This window comes from Tauraco erythrolophus, chromosome 19, assembly GCF_009769465.1.
Source record: "Tauraco erythrolophus isolate bTauEry1 chromosome 19, bTauEry1.pri, whole genome shotgun sequence".
Taxonomy (NCBI): domain Eukaryota; kingdom Metazoa; phylum Chordata; class Aves; order Musophagiformes; family Musophagidae; genus Tauraco; species Tauraco erythrolophus.
Window position 1 is genome coordinate 242,142 of NC_141483.1, and position 17,967 is coordinate 260,108.

At 46.6% G+C, this 17,967-nt stretch overlaps 1 protein-coding gene across 1 annotated transcript in view; it reads left to right on the plus strand.

Annotated features, from left to right (window-relative positions):
- Positions 1-7,777: 7,777 nt before the first annotated feature.
- Positions 7,778-17,967, plus strand: part of MORC2 (MORC family CW-type zinc finger 2) — a 49,745-nt gene continuing 39,555 nt past the window's right edge. The window contains 2 exon segments of the mRNA XM_086623465.1: positions 7,778-7,825; positions 14,179-14,185. Of these exon segments, the coding sequence (XP_086479591.1) occupies positions 7,793-7,825; positions 14,179-14,185 (40 nt within the window). The 5' untranslated portion in view covers positions 7,778-7,792.

The window sequence follows — 17,967 nt, forward strand, 5'->3', positions numbered from 1 at the left end:
AGCTTGTTCTGCCCAAGCTGCCCTGGAAGAACAATGTGAACAACACTTGGCATTTCTTCATTTTGACCAGCTAGTCACTGGTGGAAGATTGTCTTCTAATGTTTTGTGGAAGAGTGGCTCTTACTGTTACCGTCAGCAGCAGAAGAAATGAAGTGCAGGCTTCTTTTTGCTTTCCCTCTTCAGTGGGTGAAGGCAAGCCTAGAGTGAAGGACCACGGTGGCCTGCAGCAGTCTAAAGACTTCTGATGCACAGAAATGTGGGCAACTTGATTTCAAAGTGGATCCGACTGGTTTTGTTGGTAACGTAAGTCAAGTCTGCGGGACCAACTCAAACGAATCTCACTCGCGTATGCCAAGAGCATTCTGATCCATTTCTTGTCACGATCAGCAAGTAAAGGGTTTTGCGCAGGAGAAGAAACGTAGTAATAACCAGATGGTCCTGTGGCTTCGCTTTCCAGCTTGGCTGGTAGCGATTACGTGTGGAGTGAACAGTCTAGTGCCTGAAGATGATGGACAATACTGAGTCATGTTCCTGGTGCTGCTGCCGATTTGTGAAATTCTCGTGTCCAGCTGCAGAAAACAAGTGTTTTTATGGACTGGAAGACCATATGGCGGAGCTGTGTCAGGAACTTGTGCTTGCCTGCAGAACACCAGAACTCTGGTTGTCTTCGTAAGAAGATAATGTTTGTGCTGTGCAACAGGCTGATATGTTGTTGCTGCCACAAAGTATTAAATATTAAAGCTACTTCATGTCGCCGCCATACTTTCTGTTCTGCTGCTGTGCTACATGTCTGCAATGCATAACTGCATTACAAAATCGTCGGGAGGAGCTGGAAGCTAATGTGTATGGATAAGCCAAAATCGGGGCTTTTCGTCCACTACAAGTGAAGAGCCTTTTGAGATTATGGGGATCAGTGCATAAGCCAAATGCTTCCCTAAGAATGGGAATGGAAACAATGGAAGTCAGTTTTAAAAGCAAATAAAATAATTAAAAAAAAAAAAAGCCAAAACAACCCAGGACAAACAAACAACCCCGCTGCTCCCCTCATGGAAAAACAAGCAAGAAAAAAATCAACCCAAAACTAACCCAAGCACAGCATAGGGCTTTTGATCATGGAGACTCTTGTCTTTTGGACCATCCTCTCTTGCTGAGGAAGGCCGTACCATCTTGGACAAACTTCATTTCAGTGCTGAAGATGCTCTCGTAGTCATGGAGATAGAAGTTCTTTCAATTGCAGTTAAAAATCAGCCTTCTAGCTGTTGAGGTGCAGAAGAAAACCATGATTTTTTTTCCCCTCCTTTTTTGAGACTTTCTTTAGGAAATGTTTTAGTGTGTCTAATGCAAAGTACTCAGTCTGGAGTGCTTTACAGAAGCCAGTTTGTCTGGTCCCTGAACTTGAGGACTTGCAGCAGATCTTTTCAATAACTTCTTAATGCTTCCGTGTCTGATGGCAAATTTCACAGCATGTACCTGAATCACTTCAGTTGCCATATTTTTTGAAAGAAAAATGCCACTGTGCTTTTCCAAGCTTTCCAAGTGCTTTTCTTGATGAATAGTTGAGTGGGGACAGACTTCTTAGTAGGACCTGTAGCAACAGAGCGAGAGGTAATGGTTTTACACAAAAATAAGGTAGATTCAGACTAAATATAAGGAAGGAATTTTTATGATGAGTGTGGTGAGACACTGGCACAGGTTGCCCAGAGAAGTGGTAGATGCCCCATTCCCGGAAACATTTGAAGTCAGGCTGGACAGGGCTCTGAGCAACCTAGTCTAGTTGAACATGTCTCTGCTTGTTGCAGGGGAGTTGAACTAGATGACCTTTTAAAGGTCTCTTCCATCCCAAACTAGTCTATGATTTGATATGAAAGTTATTTTGGATCCTGGAATGGAAATCGCTGTGTGCACATGTGAAAATTTCCCTTTCGTTGTTTTTATGGCTTCCCAGAGCCACCTGATGGCCTTCACATTGGTTTTCCTTAAAAATTAAATGCTGCTACTTTAAGATACGTCCAAAGCCATTCATTGAGATGATCACAAAAACACACCTGAACCCAACCAAGTTGTTTTTGCATATTTTGAATATTTGTAACGCAAAATTGAAGGAGTTTGTTAAAAGTTGAACAGCTGAAGTTGTCTTCTAACAGTGGACAGAATTTGGTTTGTGATTGAACTTGATTTTTTTTTCTGTAACTAGAATTGTCTTGTTGAATACAGCTGGAGTGGAAGAACATCACTCAAATAGAAAGTGTGACCAAATGGTGGACTTGGGGAGTACTAGTAAAACAGACTTGACAACATCTCCCCACCCTTCAAGCTCTCCCATTTCTTCTTGCGCATGTTTTCTGTTCTGGCCTGAAACGACATGCAGTCCTGAGAGGATGGCTCTTGTTCCTGACACAGATGCCAAAGTTAAACATTTTCCCAGATGTGACCTCCTTCAGAGCAAGAATGAAGTCTTATGTCTTTCATTAGTAATTAGGTACTTGTCTGGCTATGCAGGATCCTGTCCAGCTGGGTTCAAACAGGAGTGATCCTCAAGAACTGCTCACAAATAAGCATTCTTCTCTTGGGATGTTACTCCAAATGGTTGGTTGTAGAGGTGTTTGAAATCCGTCATGTTCTGCAGAGTCATCTGATGTGACCATTTGTAACCCAGATTTCAAGAGATTGGTGGCATTGGGCTTCCCTGTTCTGTTCCTCGTCAAGCCTGCACTCCTGCCTGGAGCTGTCTCGAATGAAAGCTGGAAGTTGTAGGAAGGCCCAAGCCAGTCTGCTTCTGCTAAGATGAGTTTTGCTGAGACTACAGATTCTGATATCGCTTCCCCCATTCCGTGTGTCGTTTCTTCAGTGGTATGACCGGTAATAATTGTATTTCAGAGGCTTTGGCTGATAGACCTGCTGTTGCCTCTGATCACACTAGGCTGTGCGCAGCTCTGATGGACTCCATTTTGCAAACAGCTTGCCTCGTGTGTTTTAAACTTATGTTGCAAATAAAATAATCCCAAGCTTTGGCAGGTGGAGGAGAACTGTCACCAGTTGATAATGGTGGATGTTAAATATTTCAGGCAGTTTTGGATGTAAGGCAAGACCATGGTTTTTGTTAAAGCTGAGCTGATTGAATCAGGCCAAAGTACTTCATGTGACTTTAATTAGATATTGACAAGATGAGTGTAAGTGTCGAGATTAATATAGAATATTAATATATAGAAGATATTTATAGTGTATCTATTATGTTTTTGTTAGTTATAAATAGCTGGCGTGGGTTTCGTTTGCCTGTAGCGAGGTTTCACTTTGCCTGTGTCAGCACAAGAAGTTCCAGTTTTGGTGGGTGTTCAGGTTGAGCGTGGTGTCAGGCTATGTGGGAATCGTGTTTTCTCTTGCCTCTTTCTTACCATCTGCAGCTACGTTTTCAGCTGCTTTTTCCATCTTTCGTTAGAAATCCCTATTTGTACCTTTTTTGCATCTTTTCCTTAGTTTGAAGCATTCTTTGAATTGTAGAGTAAAAGCTGCTAACGAAGTATAGTTTCTAGTGCTAAAGCATCCATTTGCTTATGGGTTTTTTCCCCGACGTGTTACTTCCTAAATGCGTTTCTGGGTTGTTGATTTGAGGGGCTGAATGGGTGCTGGTAAGCTCGAGGGAGCACGTGAACTCTGTGCGCAGGAAATCGTACTCAAAGGAAAGAATACCAGGTTTGAGCTTCTGTGGAAGTGTTCTGATTGGGAAGATGGTCTTCAAAACACTGTTCCCTTTTGCCCCTTGTCTCTGCGTGGGCAAGTGAGAGCTTGCAGGGGTGGAAATCTCCGTTCTCTTGGTTCTAGTGATAACTTTGGAAGCTGAGGTGTCTTACCTCCAATCAGAGCTGCGTTGATGTGTTAGGTCTGATGACATGGAGATGGATATGCAAGTTCATTTTTGTGATTATTAGTGCTATGGACAGCTATATATTTTATGTATGGGAAGTACCTATGTATCTCTTCTCCAAAAGCTGGAAATCTGATTAAGTGTTGCTTTCTGTTTGGTTACCTGTTGGTCTTTTGTGCAGTAGTGGAAGTGGGTTGTATGTGTAGAGGTTTCATGCAAACTGAAACACGTTCATAAAAAGTTTCTGAAGGCACAGTCTCTTCGTCGAGCGTCCTGGGGGAGCAACAAAGTCCAGCAACAGTTTCTCCAGGTCTTGTAGCTGCTGTTAATATTGGAGTTGATGTGGCTCATTCCCATTTGAAATAATTGTTGAGTTTTGAGGACAGGTCGCCAAGTTGAGCGTTGGTGGAGGTATTACCTTTGTGTTGGCAGACAATATATTGTAATGATTTTATTAGCTCTTTAGGGTTTCCTCAACACGTACCTTCTTTCAAGGTTGAGGCACGTAACTAACAGTTTTCAAGCGAGTGCTGCTTGTCAAAGGTGGCAGTTAAGAGGCTGGAAACTAATGACTTGAGATTGTGCTGAAGTAGCACCCGGCTAGATGATTTTAGCATTGTGTTTGCGAGATGGTGTGATACAGTGGTGGCAGAATACTCTCAGGATTAGGAGCAGTTGCAGCTATTGGAAGTCTCCCAGGATCTGGAAGCTTCTTCCTGTCAGAAGTAACTTCTGCAAAGTGAATATGTGCATGAGGGAGATGGAGCTTATGCGTAATCCTCATCTGTCCGTGTTTTACATACAGTGTTTAGTTGCCACAAAGAGACCTGTCAATGTGGTGAATAATTGAGGATTTACATGAATTGTTGACTGGTTTCTTAGGCCAATAGTTTTCTCTGTTGGGTCTGCTTACCGTGTGATGGTTTTTAGACCACAGTGAACAGCAGTTTGTTGGATCAGACTCTCCACGGGGCAGCTTGCCTGCTGCATGTCTGCCTCTGGTAGACAGTACAGTGCTCGTTTCTAGTCTGCTGTCAGCAGCAGACGTTGGTATTGTAGATGTACTATTGGATTTGTTTAAAATACGGTTGAGATTCTTGTTTGTTTAAAGGTCTCTCTTTTTAAGTGTCAGCATAACCCTCCTCATTCTGTGTTTCGTTGCAGAACTACCCATGAGTTCTTGTTTGGTGCCCTTGCTGAACTTGTAGATAATGCCAGGTATGTACCTGAGACTGCCGAATTCCCCAGGTAACTTCACTCGAGATTTAATTAGCCTGTCTGCTTGTTGATCTTGAGCAGTTTTCACTTCTAGTACTCTTTATGAAAAATACAAAATAGAAGACTTTGCTGTAGTTTAGTATCGATATTTCCTCTGGTCCTCTTATACAGCCACATCTACCCCCTAAAAAAAAGGTAGTATTATTCCTGAAATAGTAAGTTTGAATAAATCCTAGAACAACTCAGACTGGAAGGAAATTGTTAGAAGACACAAGATAGATTTAAGGAAGAAACAACTCTGCCTTTTTTGTTTAAAGAAATAGGTAAAATAGTAATTACTGGAGAGACCCTTAAGATATTTAGATAATCCTTGACTTTTAGTATCAAGCATGGTGATAGGATGAAAATGAGAAGCGGAATGCTGAGAAATAGAGCAAGAACAGGTAGAACAGTTGTGACAGTTAAGAGGAGACTTGGTATTTGGAAATCACAGGTTTAGGCCACGTTTCTCATGTTTGTGCTCAGGAATCCAGGCTATAGCTGCGTCCCAAGCCTCACATACTTATCTCGAGCTTCACAAATATTGTGATGTGGCATTACGGAAATATTTTGAGATCATTTTCTATGAAGAGGGAATTGTCACGCTATGCAGTAAGGAGCTGAAACTGGAAGATTTTGTGTAGGAAAAATGCTGTGTAGTAATGAGCCGTGTGTGTGTGCACACTGTTGCTGTTTTCACTTTTGCTACAACATAGTTAAACGTAGAGTCTTTGAGATTGAGTGGTTTTCTCTTCAACCTCTTGGTTCCTCCTCTGGCAAAAGAGAGGTTGGCCTCTGGGAAGAGGTAGCTGTACTTGAACGGAAACATAAAGGCAAGACAAAATGACTTTGGCATTTGGGAAGTGGGGTTTTATTATAGCACTACAAAAGCACTCTTCTGGTCAGCAAACCAAGGGTATGTGATGGTGTACATGGGGAAAAAAAAGAAAAATTGTTTTGATAAGAGGGTAGTAGTGCTGTATATGCTGCTTTTTCAAATACAGAGGAGGATGCACAGTGTATGAAGGGCTTTACTTAAATGATCTTGTAATGACACAGGTTCCTATGACAACCTTGAATGTATTTGGGTGGAGTTTTATATGGAGTTACTAAACTTTTCATAGCTTGACAGAAAAAAGTAGGTAATGTTTATTTCGTAGAGGAGGGAGCTCAGAAGGGTGTGCTTATTTGATCCCTCCCTGCTCCAGTATGACCTCTGTTGAAAATCTGGTGATACCCACTGTAACTGGGTTTAGTTGTGTGGCAGCAATGTCGTGTGCTGGAGTTTGGCTTCAAGCAGGCAAAAAGTAGCACGATGTGTCTTTTAAGTTGCCTGTTAGTGCTGATGTGGGGGGGGGGTGGGGGGGGAGTGGGGGGGGGGGGGGGGGGGGGGGGGGGGGGGGGTGGGGGGGGGGGGGGGGGGGGGGGGGGGGGGGTGGGGGGGGGGGGGGGGGGGGGGGGGGGGGGGGGGGGGTGGGGGGGGGGGGGGGGGGGGGGGGGGGGGGGGGGGGGGGGGGGGGGGGGGGGGGGGGGGGGGGGGGGGGGGGGGGGGGGCTTTGTGGGCTTTCATCTGTGCAGCCAGTTCATTTGGGAAGTAATTACGTGTGCCTGGATTTTAGCTTCATTTCTGTTTGTCGTTTGAATACTGATTGTGTTTTTATTGCTTTGTAGAGATGCAGATGCCACAAGAATAGACATTTATACTGGTAAGTCGCTCCTGCCGCTTCCTTGCGTGTCAACAGTTAAGTCCATAGTTAGCTTGGGTTTATGCTACAAATGTGTGTTGTACCTGGTAGAGTAAGAGTGAGGTGTTTATGCCCAATACTGTGTTCAGTTTTTGGGCCCCTCACTGCAAGAAAGACATGGAGGTGCTGGAGCGTGTCCAAAGAAGGGCAGTGACTGGCGAAGGGTCTGGAGCACAAGTCTTATGAGGAGTAGCTGGGGGAACTGGGGTGTTCAGCTTGGAGGAAAAGAGGCTGAGGGGAGACCTCCTTGCTGTCTACAGCTACCTGAAGGAGGTTGGAGCGAGGTGGGTGTTGGTCCTCTTTTCCCAACAATAGGACAAGAGGAATGTCCTCAGTTGTGCCAGGGGAGGTTTAGATGGATATTAGGAAAAATTTTCTTCACCGAAAGGATTGTGAAGCATTGGAACAGGCTGCCCAGGGAAGGGGTTGAGTCGCTGTCCCTGGAGGTATTTAAAAGATGTGTAGATGTGCTGAGGGATATGGTGTAGTGGTGGACTTGGCAGTGCCAGGTTAGTGGTTGGACTCATGATCTTAAGAGTCTTTTCCAACCTAAATAATTCTATGGTTCTGCTGTTTGTGCTGTGCCTCTTGTCTTTCAAAAAGTAGTATCTTTACAACTAATTTGGCAAGCATTTAAATAGCTTTCAGCTGAGGTCAGGTAAAGCAAATGCTTCAGCAACCTGGTCTTACAATATACTCTTGCAGCATATTTTACGTACAGTTTAAAGTGCAGGGGAAGTTCTTATTCCTTCTGTACCAAAAATCTGGTGCTCTTTCCTGTAAGAAAAGCCATATTGGGGTTGTGAAGGTCTTGTGTTACTTCTGTCTTGAACACTGATTCCATTTTATGGAACTTTTAACTTTTGCTTGTGGGGTAGTGAACGGCTCTTCTCTTGTAGAGCAACGGGAAGACCTACGAGGTGGATTCATGCTGTGTTTTTTGGATGATGGAACAGGAATGGTTCAAGTAAGTGACAGGGAGTTACACTTGCATTTTCAAGCCGAGGTTTCATGTTATGGCTTAAGCTGAATTAACAGCTTGATTCTGTTGAAAAGGGGATGTTCCATGCCTGGATGTGTGTTCCTGCCTCTGCACTGGCTCTGTCGCACTGTATCATATATCAAACTATTCACCTCTTCAGTTGCAGAAAACTAATCTGGCCAGAAGAAAATTGGTTTGATGCATTACAGAGTTGAGTCAGCCTGGCCTGGGGTTTGCCAGCACACAAAGTTGGCTTTGGGGCTGGAGGGAGTATAGTGTAGCCAGAAAAGGGAACAAGCACAAGCTTTGATGGGCATAAGCCTTTTGCCTATTAGAGGCTGCCAAGTGGTTTGTGTGTCTCAGCTCTGAGAAGAAGGTGTGCCATGGCAGAAATTGAAAGCTTAGCTTTGAAAGCATTTTGCCATTGTTTCATCATTGGCATTTTGATTGAGATCAATACTTGATAATGAAATCTTAGAAGCATGAGAGGAACATAACAAATGTACTTCTGCCTCATCCTAACAATTGAAGTAAATTCCTGTTGTATCTAGCAGGAGGAAAACCTTCTTGCTTTGCCTTAGCATCAATGAACAGCACTGTCAACCCATGCCATCTTCTTTGTGTCTTGAAGACAGACAAATCCTCCTGTGAGGAGCTCTCTACTGGTCAGAGAAGTTGGGCTAAATTGGAAGGTTTTGGAGGAGGTGGGGGAGATGGGTAAATAAGTACCGACTAACGTTTTTATTCTGATCCCTCAGTACTTTAAGATCCTGTTGTGATGTGAAGCATTTAGTTGTTTATTAATGCTTATAAAATACGTTACATCTTTGATAGGCAAATTTGTGACCTGCATGAAGTTTAGTTTGAATTCTAAATATCTCCTGGGTATTCTCTGAAACACAATTAAGGGTGCTAAACAGGTCTTGTGAGAGAACTTTTCTGTCACCAATGGATCGAAGAAAGCAATTAAGCGCCATCCATAAAACAAGTTCAGAGACTTAACTGTGGCCTTCTCACAAGCCTTTGGATCAGGGAGAAGTAGTACAACCTTTTCTGCGTGTCTGGAAAACCACGTGTTTGTCTCTGGATCGAGAGTAGAAGGTGACAAAGGACAGTGACCGCAGTCTAACAGCAGCTTTTATGCTGTTGTTGCACCCATATTGCTGATTTTGTGACACGGTGGGATTTAAGTATTGGCTTCTTTAACTGATCTTTCTGCTAAATCTTGAAGGATTTTATCTTGGCTTTGGTAGTCTGAGATACTCTGTAAAGGAGATTGGCAAGTACTGTGGGTTGTAATGGTATTTCACAGCACTATACATCATGTACAGCATATACTGTGTAATTTCTGTCCTTTGACTGTCTTGGATGCTTGCATCAAAGCGTGGTTCATTCTGTGTCTGAAAACTTATTTATTTATTTTAAATTTTAAATCACCTGTGAAGTTATCTTTCCGCCTTTCCAGGACGTTGCTTTTCAGAACATAAAGATGGTGTGTGCTTTGTTTAGCACCTTCGAAAAAGCGCTTCTTAATTTTCAGTATATTGTTTGGATGCAGAGTCGAGCTGTAGCAATCATGGCTTCAACGCTGGATGGTCATAGTAAGCTTGATAGGTGTTTGAAAGTCACTTCACCAAGGGCAGCCAAGTAGAAACTCCTTTTGTTGCACTGTTTGCCTGTCAACATGGACAAAGCGGCTGGGGAGAGTCTGTTACTCTCACTCCCCTCCATGGCCTGTCTGTGTTTCTGTCCCTGGCTGTAGGTAGTCTGAGTTGTACCTTCTCATAATGCAGGATACACGAGTTGTAAAGACTGGGGCACAGGTTATCTGTTTCTTCCATCCTTCCAGTTGCGAGCAGTGATGCTGGAAGAAACAGATGCATCCAGTCAATGAATATGTGGCTCTGTGGCTGGTGTCGTCAACGCAGTTTGGCGTTTCAACAGTGGGATGGGCCACATGGCACCGGGCTTGCTGGCACGGATGGGACTTGCCTTTCTCAGAGGGGGACAAAGGTCTTAGCACAACAGCTGATGGGCTCATGGACAGGGCTTAAACTGGATTCGAAGAGGGAGGCGGTAAATACCAGATGGATAAAGATATGCTGGAAGCACCTGAGGAAGCAGCAGCAAGGAATTCCAGCCGCTCCAGCCAGGAAGTCAGATTCATCTGGGGTCCAACTTAAATGCCTCTACGCTAATGGCGCAGCAGCATGGGGAATAAACAAGAGGCGTTAGAGGTGTATTGTGTCTGTTGGAATATGATCTTACTGGCGTCACGGAGATGTGGTGGGATGAATCCTTGTGACTGGAGTGTCAGAAAGGATACAGGCTCTTTAGGAAGGACAGGCAGTGGAGACAAGGAGGAGGTGTTGCCCTCTATGTCAAAGACCAGCTGTAGTGCATGGAGCTGCACCTGTGGGATGGATGAGGTCCTAACTGAGAGCTTATGAGTCAGCATTAAAGGAGAGCAGGGACAGGGGACATAGTAGTGGGGGTCTGCTACAGGCCACCTGACCAGGATGACCTAGTGGATGAGGCCCTCTACAGACAGATAGGAGCAGCCTCATGTTCACGAGCCCTGGTCCTCATGGGGGGCTTCAATGCACCTCGATATCTGTTGGAGGGACAACACAGCAGCGGCAGAAGCAATCCAGGAGGTTCCTGGAATACATGGATGAAACTTCCTTTCTCCAAGTGGTAGAGGAACCTACGAGGAGAGGTGCTTTGCTGGACCTTGTTCTCACTAACAAAGAGGGGCTGGTGGGGAATGTGACGCTCAAGGAGCAGCCTTGGCTGCAGTGACCATGAAATGGTGAAGCTCAAGATTCTGAGCAAGGAGGTTGCTCAGCAAGCTCACTACCCTGGATTTCAGGAGAGCAGACTTTGGCCTCTTCAGGGATCTCCTTGGTAGAGTACAATGGATGAAGCCCTGGTGGGAAGAGGGGCACAAGAAAGCTGGCTAATATTCAAGATCACCTCCTCCAAGCTCAGGAGCGGTGCATCCCAACAAAGAGGAAGTCAAGGTAGGAACACCAGGAAGCCTGCATGAATGAACAAGGAGCTCCTGGACCAACTCGGACACTAAAAAGAAGGCCTACAGAGGGTGGAAGCAAGACAGGTAGCCTGGAAGAATACAAAGAAATTGTCCCTGAGCAACCAGGGATCAGTTAGGAAAGCTAAAGCCCTGATAGAGTTAAATCTGGCCAGGGCCATCAAGGGCAACAAGAAAAACTTCTATAGATATGTCAGTGCTAAAAAAGATCTAGGAAAACGTGAGGCCCTCTCTGGAAGGAAACAGGGGGACCTGGCTACCCAGGCATATGGAGAAGGCTGAGGTTCTCAGTGACTTCTTTGCCTCAGTCTTCACTGGCAAGAGCTTCAGCTGCACAGCCCAAGTCACAGACGGCAAAGGCATGGACTGGGAGAATGAAGAACCCCGCTGTAGGAGATCAGGTGTGAAGAACCTGAAGGTGGACAAGTCCATGGGACCTGATGAGGTGCATCCGTGGTCCCTGAGGAACTGGCAGATGAAGTTGCTAAGCCACTATCCATCATATTTCAGAAGTCGTGGCAGTCTGGTGACAGTTCCCAATGACTGGAAAAGGGGAAACATAGGCCTCATCTTTAAAAGGGGAAACAAGAAGACCCAGGGAAACTAACAGGCCAGTCAGTCTCACCTCTGTGCCTGCAAGATCATGGTATGGCAGATCCTCCTGGCAACTATGCTAAGGCACATGGAAAATAAGTAGGTGATTGGTGACAGTCAACATGGCTTCACTAAGGGCAAATCCTGCCTGACTAATTTGGTGGCCTTCTATGATGAGGTTACGGCATTGATGGGTAGGGGAGGAACAACTGACATCATCTACCTGGACTTATCCAAAGCATTTGATAGTGTCCCACATGACATCCTTGTCTCTAAACTGGAAAGACATGGATTTGATGGATGGACCACTCGGTGGATAAGGAATTGGCTGGATCATCGCACTCCAGAGTTGCAGTCAACAGTTCAATGTCCAAGTGGAGACCTGTGACGAGTGGTGTTCCTCAGGGGTCTGTACTGGGACCAGTGCTATTTAACATCTTTGTTGTTGACATGAACAGTGGGATCGAGTGCACCCTCAACAAGTTTGCAGATGACACCAAGTTGTGTGGTGTTGTGGACCGCTGGAGGGAAGGGATGCCATCCAGAGGGACCTTGACAGACTGGAGAGATGGGCCTGTGAGATCCTCATGAAGTTCACCAAGGCCAAGTGCAAGGTCCTGCACGTGGGTCGGGGCAATCCCGAGCACAAGTAGAGGCTGGGTGGGGAATGGATGGAGAGCAGCCCTGAAGAGAAGGACTTGGGAGTGCTGGTGGATGAGAAGCTCAACATGAGCCTGGCAATGTGCGCTGGCAGCCCAGAAAGCCAACTGTATCAAACGAGCGTGGCCAGCAGGTCGAGGGAGGGGATTCTGCCCCTCTGTTCTGCTCTCATGAGAACCCCACCTAGAATACTGTGTTCAGCTCTCGGAGTCCCTGGCACAAATAGGACGTGGAGCTGCTGGAGCGGGTCCAGAGGACGCCACGGAGATGATCTGAGGGCTGGAGCACCTCTGCTATGGAGACAGGCTGAGAGAGTTGGGGCTGTTCAGCCTGGAGAAGAGGAAGGCTGAGGGGTGATCTTATTGCAGCCTTCCAGTACCTAAAGGGGGGCCTGCAGGAAAGCTGGAGAGGGGCTTTTTACCGAGGGCTTGATAGTGACAGGACAAAGGGACAATGGATTTTTAAACTGAAAGAGGGGAGATTTAGATTAGAGATAAGGAAGAAAACTCTTCTCTCCAAGGGTGTTGAGGCACTGGACCAGGTTGCCCAGAGAAGTCTTACATGCCCCATCCCTGGCAGTGTTCAAGGCCAGGTTGGATGAGGCTTGGGCAACCTGTTTAGTGGAAGGTGTCCCTGCCTATGGCAGGGGGCTGGAACTAGATGATCTTTGAGGTCACATCAACCCAAACCATTCTGTGTTTTATGATTCTGTCTCGAAGATCTCTCATCTGAAAGCTGATTTAGGAGATGTCAGCAGAAAACCTTTTGCTAGACTTTTCTCCCTTCTTATTTTGGAAATAGCATCAACATCTATACAGACCTCCTTCAACAGAAATCATAGAGTTGTGAGTGTTTTATTTTTCCACCGGATATTTTAATCACGGATTATTTTTATGGTATGTAAAGCTGATGCGTTAAGAAGAATAACTACATGACTTGCTGTAGTGCTGTTGGAGCCCACACTAGCATGTGATCTTCCCGAGTATGCTGCTGGACCATGTCTGGGAGAATGAGTACATGAACCCAGGTACCTCTGGATGCTTCCACATGGGAAGAAGAGCTGAGTGGCTCAAGTGAGCCGTTCCATTAACACGTTCTCTGCGTTACTTGGTCCTGTTGCTGTTCCGTCCATTGGTCTTGTTCTTTGTGTGGTGTCCTGGTTTCAGCTGGGATAGAGTTAATTTTCGTTCTAGGAGCTGGTGTAGCGCTGTTTGAGATCTAGGGTGAGAGTAATGCAGATAACACACGGTATGGTTTTGACTGTTGCTGAGCGGTGCACTGCACTAAGACAAGGACTTTTCACCTTCTCGTACTGCTCTGCCAGTGAGTTGGCTGGAGGTGCACTAGAAGCTGGGAGGGGCACAGCGGGGACAGCTGACCCCAACTGGACAAAGGGATATTCCATACCATATGACGTCATGCTGAGTAAAACTGGGGGGAGTTGGCCGGGGGGTGGCAGCCACCACTCAGGGATGGCCTGGGCATCGCTCAGTGGGTGGGTGATGCATTGTGCATCACGTTTTGTATATTCTTTTATCATTATTGTTATTGTTTTCCCTTCCTTTTCTGTCCTATTAAACTGTCTTTAACTCAAACCACGAGTTTTACCTTTTTTCTGATTCTCTCTCCTGTCCCACTGCAGAAGATGGTGAGCAAATGGGTGTGTGGTGTTTGGCTGCCTGCTGGTTAAACCACAACAGCCCAACAGTTCTGCGTTTGTCTGGCAGGCTGGGAAAACTGGGAAGGGGGTGGCGAGGCAATAGGCCAAATCCGAGTGCTCTGCCTGATAGCTCCTGTTTGTCAAGCCAAATGCAACTCCTCAACCAAAATTAGGGGAAGGTGTGATGAGCATTTCTGAAAACTAGGTGTGTTTGTCAAGTGGCTGCTACTACAGTTGTGTTCAGAACTTGCTGCGTTGGCTCTCTTAGTGATCGCACTGGATTGTGTGGTCTGCAGATCAAAATCATTTGTGCTCAAGCTGCAAACATCTTATCTTGTGGAGTCATGAGTCATCAAAAGATCCGAGGATTCGCGTCCCACAGGGAGATATTAGAATAATAGTACTGGTCCAAAAGTTTGGCTTTTTCATAAGGGACTAAATAGGAGTCAGTTAGGAAACCAAACAGTAGATCTCATGCAGCACATCTTAGGTCGGGATTTCCCGGATTGTCAGGGGCATCACCACTGAGGAAACTTAGGCTTGAGAATTTTACCTGCTGTTTGGGCAGGGATGGTAATGAATTAAAAATGTAGGTTGGATGACTCAGTGAAGCAACTTGTAGGTTGAAAGGTGTAACGACTGGTTTAAGAAGTGATCTATAATGTATGCTTAAAGGATTGAAGAAAATAACTATTTAACTTGCATTTTGGAATCATAGAACCATAGGGAAGGGACCTCAAAGATCCATCTGGTCCAATCCTTCATGGGAAAGGGAGCCTAGAGATGATTTAGCACCCTGTCCCGTTGGGTCTTGAAACTCCAGCCATGGGGACTCCATCACATCCCTGGGGATGTTGTTTCAGTGATTGATTGTTCGTATTCTAAAAATGTCTGTTTTTATCTTGAGACAAAACCTCTCCCAGTGCAACTTGTACCTGTTGCCCCTTGTCTTTTTCATGTGACTCCTTGTGAAGAGAGCACCTTCATCTTCTTTGTAGCCACCCTTTAAGTACTGGAATACTGTGATGAGATTCCCCCTGAGCCGTCTCTTCTCCAGTAAGAAAAGACCTAGCTCCTTCAGTCTGTTCTCATAGGGCAGGTTCTCCAGCCCTTTGAATCATCTCCTTTGGACCCTGTCCAGTCTGTTTGCATCTTTCTGGAATTGAGGAGACTAGAACTGGACACAGTACTCAGGTGCGGCCTGACAAGCACTGTGTAGAGTGGAATGATCCCCATCTTTTTCTCTGTAGTCACGCCTCTGCAGACGCAGCCCCAGGATCCCATTTACCGTTGTTGCTGCAGTCAGAGCACTGCTGACTCACGTTCAGCTTGTCCACCAGGACCTCAGGTCCCTTTCAGCAGAGCTGCTCCCCAGTCACACAGATCCTAGCCTGTACTGGGCTCTTTGGTTATTTCATCCCAGATGCAGGACCTTGCCTTTCCATTCATAAGAGTCTTGCTTGCCCACTCTTCCAGCCTCTCCAGATTTCTCCCCAAGGAGGCTCTCCTTCTGAGGTGTCCAGCTCACCACCATCAGCAAACCTGGTGAGGAGCTTTTTGATCCCATTGTCCAGATCCCTTATGAAGATGTGTGCGTGGGGCACAGCATCGATTCCATGGGGCACCCCGCTTGTGAAGGGTGCCAGCCAGACTGAAAACCATTGATGATCACTTGCTGAGCGCAACCTGTGAGCCAGTTCCCTACTGGTCTTTCATGCCACTCATTCCGGTCAGTGTCTTGGCGGTTTGTCCAGGAGAAGGCTGTGGGAAACAATGTCCAGCACTTGCTGAAGCCCATCTACTGCTCCTCTCGTGGGCAGAAGCGCTGCCTTGTTGTAGAAGGTGACCAGATCAGTCAGACGTGACTTGCCTCTGGTAAGTCTGTGCTGGCTTATCCCAATCACCTGCTTCATTTGGTTTCTAATACTTTTTAAGAGGATTGTTTTTTGTCTCCTCCATTTGGCATAAATGGCATCATCTCCCTTTTTGTTGCCTGGAGTTTGTTTTTTTGTTTCTTTTTTGTAAAATCCAGTAACTCTTGAGACATGATGAAATGAAAACAGTGTGTCTAAAATAGGCTTAAGTGAAACTCCCTCCAGAGCCTTAACTCAAAAAAGCTGGAAAAAAATTCGTTTGTACCTTCATTCTTGGGAGGAGGGTAAAGATTAATCTCTCCCAAAGACAGCAAACCTGGAGCAGAGAGAGATGCTCCCTCCTTGAGTAGTCCCCTCTGCTTGGCATCATTTTCACCCCTCTGCCCAGAAAGAAGAATCTTTATAGAGTGGTTTTGGGCATCCAGTATTTAGTGATAACCATATGGTCTGCCTTTCTTAGAGAGGAAATGCTTCAGAACAGTTACTTTTACCAGTTTTAGGCTTCTCAGTTTTCTTAGAAATAGTTGTTGATACAACTTTTTGTATAGCAAAAGGGTTCCAGTAGCCTTCTCTTCTTAGAGTATCCCCTATCCCCTTTTCTGACCAGGCTTTAAAACTAACACAATGTGCTGGGGTTTTACAGGAGGGGCTGCAGAAATGGCCCTGTAAGTAGTTGTGAAAAAGCTTAATGTGCTGAGTTTGTGTGATGGGGTTTTGGCAGCACGGAGGGGGCTGCTGGAAAGGGCCCCTCTAAGTATCTGTGAAAAGCTTCCCCAGCTCCAAAACCCGTGGACTGGCCTCTGGCCAGGTGAGACCCTCCCCTCCCCCTCAGGCCAGGGCCGAGTCAATCCCGAATGCCCTGGTTAAAAGGGACAAAGGGTCTGAGCTGAGGCTGGAAGCCACACTGGAGAGAGAGGGGAGGTGGGGGGCTGCCCCCCACGCTCCTGGGCGGTGCGCTGCCTACGCTGGGCCGCTGCTGGCCAAACTGGAGATGGCTGCAGCAGAGAGAGGGCTGAGACCCGAGAGAAACGGCCAGGCAGACACCCAGGACAGTGAAGAGGAACTGAGGAGGAGATGCCGGAGCTGGGATTCCCCTGCAGACCATGGAGAGATGGCAGCGGCCCCCCTGCCAAACCCTGGAGATAACTGTGGAGCAGAGACCCACCTGCAGCTCCTGGAGAGCCCCACGCTGGAGCAGATGCTCTGTGCCTGAAGGAGTCGTAGGGAGATGGTTCGCCGGTGAGCGTGCTGGAGTCTGACGATGAGGCAGAGAGGCATCTGAAGCCCATTGGAGGAACCCCATGCCAGCGCAGGTGGCAGCTCCCTCAGAAGCCGTGACTCTGTGGGGAAGAAGCCCGCGGTGGAGCAATCCAATGAGTAAGGATGGATCCTGTGGGAAGGACTCATGTTGGAGACGTCTGTGGACTGTCCTGTAGGAGGGGATCCATTGGCGCAGGGGAAAGAGAGTGTAAGGAGCCTTCCTCCTTTAAGAAAGGAGCGGCCAGACAATAACGTGTGATGAACTGACGTGCACCCCCACCCCTCCATTCCCTGTGCCCGGTGTCACTGGGGCTAGAGGCAGAGCGGGAAGAAGGGAGGGGTGGGAAAGGTGTTGTTTGTTTTTGAGATCCGGTTTTGTTCTTGTTATCCTCTCTGAATGAGCGTAAAGGAATTAGATGGATTTGTCCCCAGACGGAGCCTGTTGTGCACGGGGCCGTGGCCGGTTGGGTGGCTCCTCGCTGTCCTTGTCTCGCCCGCTAGCACACTTTGCTCCATTTCTCTCCTCTGCGCCTCACGGCGGGAGAGGCTGGGTGGGCGCCTGGTGGTGGCTGCGCTGCCGGCGGGGCTGACCCACGACACTCTGTAATAGTACGATAACAATGTGAATATCATGGATATCCTTACTAGACCTCAGTACGAGATACTCTGATGTCTGTCTTCGGCCTGGAAAATGCTTGTGTAGGCTGAAGGAAAGGAAGAGGTACTTTCATCCAGCCAAAAGTTGGTTTTGGGATAGCCGTTGGCCTCTGTTGTGAACGTACTGAATTGAGGCAGCAAGGTGCTTGCACACTTGTCCCCTTAATTTTCACCATGGTGATTCGTGGCTTTAAATCTGGACGTCATTTTATGGAAAATGGCGTTTTCAGCTCAGTGGTTTTGTGTTAGACCGATGGTGTTCGTACGAAAACGTCTTCCCGTGGAAACTCGCTGCCGGTACTAGTGGGCCTGAGTAAGTCTCCTGTGTGCTGAAAATCCCGTTTATCCATTGGGCTCAGCCTCT